Here is a 12,011-nt window from a genome sequence, read left to right on the forward strand (position 1 = left end):
GCCACTCCGCTAGCATGGCTAAAAGCCAAATGAATTTGTATTCAGCAAGTTATGGTTTGCCTTTGTCATTTGGGGCTAATTAGAGCACTCGCATGATGTCATACAAGCCACTTTCTAATGCACTTTCTCTCCTTGACAGATGGTGCAGGAAAAAGAGATACCAAGATAAGGCCTTAAGTTTCCATCACTGCATGTAGAGTACCATGGTGCAACTGTGTGATACATTTAAACAGACGCTTCCTTTAAAAAACAAAATCACCTCAACTCCAAATAACAAGACAGACAATGGAAATTAAAGTAAAGAGGCAAACACATAGGAATTGTTAAAGAAAAACTGCTCGGCTAAAGCCAGGCACTATGTTCTCATGGCAACTGAAACCCGTCTCCTTGGAAACTAATCTCGGGGCATTTGAACAATGCAGCTCTGGCCTTTAATCTCTCCAGACACTGGGAACCATTATACTAGCCTCTGGCAAGCCCAAACCACTGACTCAATAGAGAGAGGACAGAGAGGTAGAGAGAGATAGACAGAGGCAGGGAGAGAAAAGAGGAGGGTGGGTGTGGTGGGGTTCAGCTGCACCAGTCTGAACGTGCCAAGTCTGTTGGCCATCTAAATCTGCCTCCCCTGAGGCCACAGCAAACATTAGCCCCCTCCTAAATTATTACAGCCTCGAAATAGATGGCCTCTTTCCCTCACATATTTAAAAGGCAAAGGAAAGTAGCGAGGAGGAGAAAGGTGGGGATAAGCGTAGGCTCGGGATAATGCCATGTCAATTGCTGTGCAAGAGGAAGCACAAGCACAGTGTCACGGTCATGTTATGGGTGCTCTGTGAATATTGAACAGTTCAATGTGGGACAACATTAAAAAAAAAAAAAAAATAAGGCAACCAACCATGAGTGTACTATACAGATGAAGGAAAAGAAAATCCAAGATTCTGAGATGCAAATCCTGCTGCAGCTCTGCTGATAGTGAATGACGCAAACTTTGTGGACTTGCCAACACTATTCACTGTGATTTCATCCAAACCATCACTTTGACAAAAGCTCACTTATTCTCTGAGCCCACAAAAATCTGCCAGCAATCCTTTTTAGTGGGAGCTACAGGTTTTGGAACTTGTACGGACTTTGTGCTTTAGTTTCTGTCTTTCAAACAGAGTTCAGTATCATGTAAAGAGGCAATCTTAAGGGTAAAGGAAAGAAACCTTTTGAGCATGTAAAACCCATTGAGGTATGTTTCGAAAACTACTAAAAAGATGGTTAGTAGTAGCCAACAAACTAAAAAAACCTTCCACTTTTTTTAAACGTATCGATTGATGTCTTACTACGATGTATGCCTCTTGCAGGGGCTTTCCTGCATCTTAAAATCCTGGGCAAACTGCCGGAGGGCCATTTGGAGCTAACCTCTAAGTGAATTTAAATTTGCCCACAAACTGCATAAAACCTTTTTAAGAAAACCAAAAAAGGGGCTGTAATGCGATGAAGATGTTTACTGACAGAGGGGTACTTTGGCTACAAATCTAAATAATGTCAATATCTACACAAGTCAGCCAAGGTGACCGATGAATATTTTGTGTCTACGACAGCTCCATGTCAGTTTTCTTTCTTCTTTGGGGTTCTAAAAAAGGGCTAAACATCACCACATGAAGGTGTATTCGCAGTAGCATTAACCAGAGCTTTTAATTAAGCCATTGTTTTTCAGCATTTACATCAACTTTACATGTCTGTACTCTTCTCTAAGTTAGTAGCAAACCTGTAACTTGGCTTACATAGTCAAATTACGAAAATTAAAGTCTGCTGGCCTGATTCGTGAGGCATCTGTTACTCTCTCAAGTCTGTGTTTTGGATTAACAAACATTTATGTCAAACAAGAAGTGCTGAGCGATATGGAGAAAATCAAATATCAAAACATTTTTACCAAATCCCTCGATATCAACATTGCAACGATATTCTAGGGCTGACTACCGGTCAGTAATGTGGATATGATGACTAAGAGGGTAAAGGCAAATAAAAAAGCAGCTAGAAGCATCTGGTAAGTTTAGAAAATGACATCACCTTACTGTAATGCAGCCTTTAAAACCAGACAAAGACAAAAGACGACATCCACTCTCATATCCCAATACAATATAATATCGATACATTGACCAGCCCTACTTTAAAGCATGATGATGTGGTAACACACAGGGTCAGCATTGCCTATGAATAGTTTAACAAGATGTGACAGTATTCCAGAAAGTTTAATGGGACTTTAAATACCCTGCACACCTACACAAGCATTTTCAATTATTCCCGATACTTACAGACCTCTGCTCAGGTTGAAGTTGGGCAGGGCAAAACTAAAATCAAGTGATGCCACGACACAAAATAAATGGCTGCACTCCATCAGACTGTGCCTTGTGATGTTAACTCCCTATCAGCTTATTGTCAAACAGTAGCAGGTAGTGGAGCAGCTGTAGGCTTTAGATGTACTCTGAGGAGTGTTTGTTTTAATCTTGAGCATGTGAATGAGGACACACGAGCTTTCAGGTGATACAGTACGCATCACTGCCAATGGTTTCACACTATTCCTCTGATCTACAGGTGGCGGTGAGCTGCCAAGAAACGGCATTGCTAGTTTTTCATGAGGAATGACATGCATTCAACATGTTTTATTCACCCTCAAGGATACACAGTGTCCTTTGGAGAGGAGCACTGAATATAAACAGGAACTCTGTGTGTTGACAAGGTAACTCCACAGGGTACCTTTCATTTAATCTTTTCATGTGTTGGCAGTATATCACATTATCAGGTGGATTCAGCCAAGGCGAGCTGTGTGACGTATGAGTTTGTCTGTGTTGTTTGTCATGCTGTTGGTCCACATGTTAATTTGTTTATGTGCTGCATGGTGCCATGGATTTGGGTCAGCGTGCCGTTTTTAGGATGGAGAGTAAACTACGCCCGACTGGCCCAACTGGTTAAACTTGCACTCTGCAGTATGTTCGATAAAGGTTAAAAATCTGACTGATAACAGGTGGAAGATAAATACTAAGAGTTTCAAAGGCAATGTTGATTAAGTGTAGTTGGTACACGCCAACACACTTGAGAGTATGTCGAATTAGGTGGGATTATATGAGAGAATTACACAGGTACAAAGGATCCTTGAGACAGATGTTTTGTTTCAGAGGTTTGCTGCTTGTTCGATATTCAGTGGGCTAAAATAACTTAGTAACTGAATGACTCTTGGAGCAAAATGAGCATCAGTCTCAACTACACATCTGGCATTCCACTAATCAAATAATGCACGACAGTTAATTTCTTCAAGGAAGAAAAAGGCACAACTGCAATTTTGACGTACCAGTAATTTACAGTAAGCCAGGGTGTGGTTTGACAGCTACTATTTAACTTATCATTACAGCATACAACAACATAATCCCTTTGTTTACACCCTGTGCCCGAGGCCGTGGCCTTTTGGGAATGTCATCAGTGATGTTATGATTTTTAACTGCTCCGGTGCCAGGCAGGATTCAGTGGCGAACAAAGGACAACAGACATCAGCTTTGTGAAAATCCAATTCATATCAATCCTCCAACAAAGGACTGGATTTGACGAAATTAAAGCAACATATTGGATGGCGATATTGTGCATGGCATTTGCAGTTAATAGGATGAATTATCCTTTGAGCACTGCATGGTTATTATTTTACAATTGAAAATACAGTAACATATAGTGCTTTTACACATTTTCCTTTTCATCTGCTGACAATACTTAAAACAAAATGCTGTGTTTTAAGGGTTTTGTGTTTATATAGCAGCAACTCAATGGCTTCATAACAGGTTAGCGTGGCCACTTGAGCTTGTTAATTAACTCATCAGAGTAACAAATATTCAGAATAACAGCTGATTTATTTTACTTGGGATCATTACAAACAAGGTAACTTTAAACTGCCATACTCTGAATTGAGCTGGCCTGTTGCTGTATTCACATAAGATATTTTAAGGTACGAGCAGGGCCAGGAGTTATGCTGAGAGTTTCTTGTGCTGGGAAATGCTGCCAGGAGAACTACTATTAAGTTCACATCACATGAGAGAGGAGAGGAATTACTTTGAAAAGCTGGACCCAGGAGAGAAAGCTCCAAACCACAGGATATGAGACCAGGGTGCAATAAATACAGTCTGGGTCTGTTCTTGTAAAGGAAATGAGCGTGTGTACAAATCCGTCTTATTTCGCTCCGTGCCTTGTGGATTCAATCCGGCAGACAGTTGCAGCTGACAAAGTTTTATCTCAGTCAGCTTTTTATAAACTTTGACGCTTCTTGTACCAAGTACAGGCAGACAGCTGGGAGCAAAATGGGAAGAAAACAGCACTCTAACTAACGCTGTCTGGAGTCACTGTGACACACAACAAACACTGTGCCTTATCGAAATTGTTGTCTGTTTTGTAGTTTAACAAACACTCCTCCAACCGTGCTACTCTCAGTACAAGATTGTAATTAACGATAAGGCAATTAGCAACCCATTGTTTGAGTTTATTGCAGCTTTATACGATCAAACACGGCTGGAAATTAACTCAGCGAGACTGTCGGTTAAATCTTTCTGTATTTAAATTGTTTCGCTGAAGTTCAAACGTCTTGTTTCCCTTCTCCTTTACACTCGCTACGTTAGCTAGCTGGCTTTGTTGTACTAGCTCGGTAACCTTATCAGTGATAGCAATATATGGGGGGATAATTTAGCAAGCAGACAGACGCTGTATCCTAATCGTAAATAAAGGCTAGCACTCCACTCGCAAGGTTACAGGGAGAAGTCCCCCGTAGGCTGACTTAACCGCTAACTAACAGCAACCTTTCTTCACTACTTACCGTGTGTCTAACTAATCAACGCTGGCTAATTAGCTAACGGTATCATCATAACGTTCGGGCGAGCTAACTAGCTAGCTTACACTCGTTAGCTCTGTAGCGTTAGCCCTTTTGCTAGCTAGCGCTAGCACTTTCCTTTCATCTCCTCCCCCAGTCCCGAAATTAGGTTATAATCTGTAATTTCTAAATGTACAGTCACGAAAAGCAACACGCTCCACGACAGCAAACTATATAACTGCTCATGAATATTAAAAGGGACGGCGAAATCTCACCTTAATTAGCGATTAAATAGCCTTGTTGCTGCTGTCAATCCCGGAATAGGTTTATTCCCCCGTTTTAATCCATCAGAAACGCTCACAATTCCCATCCACAATGAAGCTGTGCCGTCTGCTAAAACATCGTAATCCGCCACATCACAATGTGGACTCCGATCGCACGTTTTACTCTCTATTATTTGTGTATTTTTTCTTAGTTTATTTGTCTTTTTCCCTTAACAGAGCAGGGTGTCCCTTTCCCCTTTCTTTGTTCTGTAATCCAGTAAAATTGAAACTCATTCGCCTCCTGCTAATCCCAGCCCAACTCAACAACAGCATCTATTGGCTGCGATTTACATACAGGATTAACGGAGGAACCTCTGGAAATACCCCCGGGCGACAAAATTTACATGCAAAGGAAATATTCCAAGTGCGATTTCTTATTATATTAGGACTATGACAGTTCAAATCACTGTCTGCCACTTGGCTGCAACTCCACACTGTCAGTTTTGCTTTGAGAAATCCCACAGACTGCATGAATGTGTGGTTTGGTGACAGTTGTTGAGTATCCAAATTATTTATTTTATTTTACGATTTAGTCAAAGTGGATATACAGCAGCTACATGGATCTTCTGGCCATGACATTTATGCCACGGCTCTCTTGTGATTGCCTAAAATAGCTTGTCAGTTTGATATAGGGTAAAGTTCATATCCTTGGGGAGGGGAACAAATAGTTATCTTGTAATAAATGTAGCCAGAAACCATTTATAATTAACCTAATCCACTACATCACTATAATCTGGTTACTTTTGCATTAATTTACACCCAAATCACTGTGAAATATTAACTCAAACTGTGTTTCACCAGGAGTAAAAATGTGATTTGTGCCTCTGCTTCACACACGCTGTACTTTTTGCTCGCTTCTGCAAATAAGTAATCACTTATTTATTCAAATGTCACCAGCATAACCAATCTGCCCTCTAGCAGAAAACTGGGACGCGTGGATAAGACCTGACATTTGCCAAGGCCAACAAGTAAAAGTGATATGTGTGGAGCTTCGAAATCCAAAGATTGTAAATAAACATGCAGTGTCTGGGTGTCAGGAGCTTGGCCCTTTTCCCACACAAATGAATTATTGCCTCCTCCTCTCATCAAGTAATTTTAATACCAAATATTTGCCTGAGATGAGATATTTACAACAGGATTTCTCTCTCTCTCTGTATATATGTGTGTGTGTGTGTGTGTGTGTCAGAGCAATGGATAAATGGTTATGGCTGCAGGCACAATTTCCCAAACCACTGACTTCTTAGTGGTATGAAATCTGACACCACTTTGAATCAGCTTTGGAGAAATATACCTATCTTCTGTGCTTTGCCCTCAAAAACAAACATACAGAAGTGACACAAGTATGAAAGAGTGTGAAATAAAACACCACCAGCCCTTGCCCACATTGTTAATATTTAATGACTCAATCTCCGAAACCATTGCAGCAATAATCCAAAGGGTATGAACCCTCCAGCTGAAAAGGCCATGTACAATATCCAATGGAAAATTTAGCTTTTACCTCAGCTGACTGGTGCCTGTCCTACATGCTTTGCTCAGGAGACACCCCTATTTCCACCCCTACTCACCTCTGCGTGGTGTCTCCTGTGCAGCAATAGCAACCTATGACCAACTACAAAACAGGATCTCCTAGTTTAGTTATGGATAAAACAATATTTGGAAGACTTATGGTGTAAATTCTATACGTGTTGATGACATTTTTGCAAATTAAATCCAGATGTTACAAACCTGGGGAGGGACATTGTTTGGATTTTAGCTCCTGTGACAGCCCTTCAGTAGCCCCGCTTAACAAAAGGACAGTAAAGTAATCCACATCTAGATACAGCATCAAAATGGGCTCAATCAGGCGTCACCTGGGGCTGCTATGTCGTAGCATATAGAGTTAATTAATACGAGTGTATGGATGGAGTCTGATACATAGTCCACAGTAAATAAAATAGCTGATAATTACTTATAAGAGGTGTACTGGTACAAGGTCAGAGTTTAACAGAACAAAAAAAGTCTAGAATAATTCACTATATTCATCCTATAAACATACTGTAACATAACTCAGAGCTGAATTCAGGAGGTCTCCCAGGTTCATGAAGTCCCAGCAGGGAGTCCACTGATGTGCAATGGCTAAAAAGGACTACTTTTTTTTTTTTTTTTTAGGAAGATTGGCCCAATAGCAACCTTAAGTGAACCTTGAAGAGAGCACTGGTGGTTGAAATCATCTCTGTTCAGCCTTGTTACAGATAACTCTCCCCTCGTGTACACGTGGATGATAAAGAATACTTTATAATAAGCAGAACTTATGAGGTCGTTTCATGTTTTGTCCATGGCACTGAAATAATTATGTTAACTGTTGTGTTCCTCAAACACGTTAAACAAGTCAACAAAGTGTATTCTATCTTCTTAATTGGTTCTGCGGATAGTTTGGCCTAGATTCGACTGCAGGTAACCATAGCAACAGTGGTGATGCTTTCGAGCATGTTACTTAATGTTAATGAAGGATTTAACCAGTTCTTCTACATATGTTGGATAAAAAACATTCCAATGTTCCTGTAATGCTTTCTTTGATGTGGCCATTATATAAGTGTGATAATGCACTCAAAGGATGGAGGAAGGAAAACCATTTTCTCTGTTTTGTGTGATGCCTCCACCTTCTCCATCTCCATCTTTTTACTCATGTTAATACATTATGCAGAGCTTGATTGCTTACATAAAGGCAAAGTCTAAACCTGAAACAGTTTTCAGAGAATAAATGCACATTCATGAAGGACACTTTAAGAGTATTGTAGCTTGCTCTTGATGTTATCCAGACAGCGCTTTTTTGTTTTTCTGGTATCTGATTTCATAAAAGTTAAAGGAACAACGTGCAAGATTTAGGGGGATTTAGGACATGTTTACACGAAAACGATCTGCTGAAAATGGAATCGTTTCTCATTTTCTTTTTTGAAAGAAGTTCTGTGTTCAGACGGCAGCGTTTTGATAACAATCATCGTGCACACGGATCTGCAAAAATGTCCAAAAACACGGTAGTATACATGCCAGACCAGTAGATGGCGGTGTGACTTTGCAATCACACAACACGCGCCTGGACACATGCACTTCCTTCTACAGAGCACTGACGTATAAACAAACAAAACGGCAACTGCACAAATGTTTGTCTGGACGGATGACGAGGTGGAGTTGCTACAGTACATCCACACTTTGCTGGAGAAGCGTTGATAAATTCAAAAGGGTGAGCAGTACAAACAGAGCTCGTGAGTCCGCCATTGTTGTTGTGATGATCGACTTTCTCGCATATGCCTAGTGACTGGAACCATAATGCACATGTGCATCAGCCAAAACGCAACTAAAGTTTACCGCTTTCAGTTGAAATCATTGTTGTGTAAACAGGACTCTAGTGTCAACTAGTGGTGGGCATTTTACACGCCTTCATCTCTTCACACCTAGATCACTGCAACAGCCACTTTTCTTGCCTAAATCAAAAATGTATGAATTGACTTCAGAATGTAAAGAACTCAGCTGTGAGGCTTTGAACCAGAACAAAGAGACGTGACCACATCACTCCAGTTGTACCCTCTTTACGTCGGCTCCCAGTATGATTTAGAATAGATTTTAAGATTTTACTGATCACTTTTAGGTTTCTTCATGGACACTCTCCCAGCTATATCTCCGACCTCTTAGTGCCGTAAACACCAGGACGTACTTTGAGGTCCTCGGGCAGAGGTCTTTTGTCTGTTCCACAGGCTTGGATTGAAAACTAAAAGGTACAGAGTGCTGGTTGTCAGGGCCCCGAGGCTCTGGAACAGTCTGCCTGAGGAAATCAGGTTGGCCGAGTCAGCAATCTCTTTGAAGTCCCTTTTGAAACATACTTTTATTGGAAAGCCTTTCCTGATTTTACTTGAGTTTTAAGTCCATTTATTATGTCTTTTATTTCCTCAGTTTTTATACACTTGTGTTTATATCAGTTCTTTTAGTTGTTGTTTTCATGTCTTGTCTGTTTTAATCATTGACATGCAAAGCACTTTGTAATTCTGTTTTGAAAAGCGCTTTATATGTAACGATTATTACTATCATTATAATTATTCTTATCCACAGAGGTCTCCTCTCCAAAAAAAAAAAACCAAAAACGGATAAAAACACCCAATAACGCAGTTTCATGTTACAAATCAGTGCTTCTACGATGATGGTCAGCATTTTGGGCTGCTAGCTCGGCACCTACTAGTGTGTGCTCACCTTTTTACTCTGAAAACTTAAGAACAAAATGTTCATGTTCGTGTTCAACACAAAAGGACACGGTGATTAAAAAAGGTAAAAATACTGAATAAAGCAGTTTCATGTTAAAAATTGTTTTTTCTCAAATGCTGTTTGGCATGTCGGTGGTGGGGGCTGCTAGTTCAGCACTTGCTGTTTATGTGCTCATCACAGAGGGGCTGCTTACTATAGTGTTCTACCTGAAAACGCAAATGGTCCCATCTTGAGCCAGTGTTCGTTTGTCTTTTCTAGGCTTTTGTATTAACAACATGCCGCTCCCTGTGTAGATATAAACAGCTCATTCTAAGGTAAAGAAAACACAAAGATTCTTGTCGTCAGGTGATTATATGCTAAAGAAAACATAATTATTATGTTATATTCCACTTCTGACAATGTATATCCCCAAATCCTACACACTGGATTTTTAAAGAGTGAAATGTTGTTTACAAGTTAAAACACATTCAATCACACACACACACACACACACACACACACACACACACAAATTGGACGGCTTAAAATCTGTCTTTTGCAGTATCAAAGTGAATGAGAGGATTGAGACAGAAGCAGAGTATTTTGCTGCGGACTGGTGGAAATAAATAGTGTTTGGAACAGACTCAGCACTCAGATGGAAACTGGAGAAGTGGATTATGTGGTGGGAGGTGGTTTTGACGATGGTTTAAAAATAATTTCCAACCAAATCCTGGCCACCGTTGGAATCCATCATAACAAAAATGGATTTAACCTGATCACAACCAAGAGAGATGAATAATAAACCTTCCGAGCTACTTTGCAGGCCTGTGTTTGTGTTTTCTAATCATAAGAGAGATTTGAGGTATTATTAAAGATCACTTTTAATACTTCCATTACCTGCAGTCACCCACAATTACTTATCATATTGTACACTAAAGCCGAAGCGTGAACACTGGACAGAGCTGAGTGTAATGAGTTTTCAACCAGTTCTCTCTACAGGTATTAAGTAAAGTGACAACTGAGCCAAACTCCCTAAAAATAATAGTCAGTCATCCTTGAAGAGTTGCTCTGAGTATCACTGGCCGAGACAGCTCACCCATACAGGATTATAACAAAGCTGAGGAGAAGAGTAAAGCAATAAATAAAACAAACAAATCGACTGAGACCCAGTTCTTCACATCGTCGTCCATAAGCCGTTTCGCCTTCTGGTTCAAAATGAAGAATTGTCACAGAGTCCCCGGCAACTCGCAGATTGAAAATTTCTAACTACTGTAAAGCATCAGAAGTTGCCATACTGTACGTTCTCAGGAGTTGTACCGATAATATCTCTTCATGTCCATGTCCCATTTCCTGTTTATATTTTATAGTACTTTAAGCGGTCTTCATGATTGGCTAATAGGTGCTTTCTGCAACAACACATAAATTCACTCGAGATAGAGATTCGCTGTTTTGGTTTTAACTGTAAACTGAAATGTTCTTCAGGCGTCCGTCGCAGGATCAGGAGTAACGTCGGACGAGCTTTCTTTAAGATGTACCTCCGCGTGCCCCAGTTCACTCTTATCTCTTCCGCTCTTATCAGTGTTGTTCCTGAAAAGCAAAAAACAAGACATGTTAGTACTGAAAGGTATTTATGACATCATCACATCTATAATGGTTTATAGTATAATAAAAGAATACCAACATCTTGAGTGCTGTCTGACTCCTGATGATGAATTCCATTGGCTGAATTTGCACCATGCACCTAAGAAACAAAGTCACAGATCGTCATCGTATCCTGGATATGATTTAGCTGTGCTGTACATCAAATTAAAGGACTATTTTGACATTTTTAAAAACAAATTCACTTGACTTTCTTGCTGAGAGTTAGATGAGAAGACTGATACTACTCTCATGTCTGTACAGAGAAACAGCTTGAGCTTTATGCAGGATTTATACTTCTGCATCGGATCAGCGCTGTACCCTGGGCTGTAGCCTGACATACACTTCCCCAGAAATGTAACTACACGTCGCGGTGACGCAGACCTCCTGTCTGTTTCTGTAAGCTGAACCCATTTCCCTCAGTGGAAACAAAGCTTTTATTTACTTTAATTTCATAGATAGTCTTCTGTGTGAGATTTATCCTGGCTTCATACGAGCAGAGAAAATCTCAGCTTGTCGCTAGGCTAATTTATACAATGTAAAATGCCATAGGCTTGTGCTAATAACATTAGCATGTTGTATGTGTTTGGAAAACATGTTTAGTATAAGATGATAACGATAATGATAACGAGAAGATAAGATAAGTTGTTTTGTCAGTGTGTAATGGAGCAGAATTTTGTAACGTTATCTTTGTTAAATATTGCTGTTGTCCCTGGCTTCATAGGAGTAGAGGAAAAGTCCACTAGCTGCTAGGATAATTTATACAACGTAAAATGCCATTGGCTTGTGCTAAAAACATTAGCATGTTGTATTTGTGGGAAAATGTGTCCAAATAAAGCCAAGTGCTTTGTCTGTGAATGCTGCGAGTTATAGTGAAGCTGATTTGTGTACTTGTGTTTGAAATTGTCTCTATTAAGCCATGTTTAACGTGTGTTTAATGTGCATTAATGTGTGTTTTGAATCAACGAAACTTTACAGTGCTTCACAGAAACCCCGCTGCTGACTAGTGTTTT

At 40.1% G+C, this 12,011-nt stretch overlaps 2 protein-coding genes across 6 annotated transcripts in view; both read right to left on the reverse strand.

Moving 5' to 3' along the window:
• gtf2ird1 (GTF2I repeat domain containing 1) overlaps positions 1–5,467 on the reverse strand; it is a 42,554-nt gene extending 37,087 nt beyond the window's left edge. The window contains exon 1 of one of the 3 annotated variants that reach the window (XM_049592015.1): positions 5,101–5,467. The gene's annotated coding sequence lies outside the window, so the exon portion shown is untranslated. The remainder of the gene's footprint in view (positions 1–5,100) is intronic. The other 2 variants (XM_049592014.1, XM_049592013.1) reach the window with 2 other exon arrangements.
• A 1,060-nt stretch (positions 5,468–6,527) lies between these two features.
• The window catches only part of clip2 (CAP-GLY domain containing linker protein 2), a 57,540-nt gene continuing 52,056 nt past the window's right edge, over positions 6,528–12,011 (reverse strand). For all 3 annotated transcript variants that reach the window (XM_049591846.1, XM_049591847.1, XM_049591848.1), the window contains 2 exons: positions 11,042–11,101; positions 6,528–10,947 (listed from right to left, as the gene is read on the reverse strand). In XM_049591846.1, the coding sequence (XP_049447803.1) occupies positions 10,936–10,947; positions 11,042–11,101 (72 nt within the window). In that variant the 3' untranslated portion in view covers positions 6,528–10,935. The remainder of the gene's footprint in view (positions 10,948–11,041; positions 11,102–12,011) is intronic.

The sequence above is a fragment of the Epinephelus fuscoguttatus genome, linkage group LG12 (genome assembly GCF_011397635.1).
Source record: "Epinephelus fuscoguttatus linkage group LG12, E.fuscoguttatus.final_Chr_v1".
NCBI classification, from domain to species: domain Eukaryota; kingdom Metazoa; phylum Chordata; class Actinopteri; order Perciformes; family Serranidae; genus Epinephelus; species Epinephelus fuscoguttatus.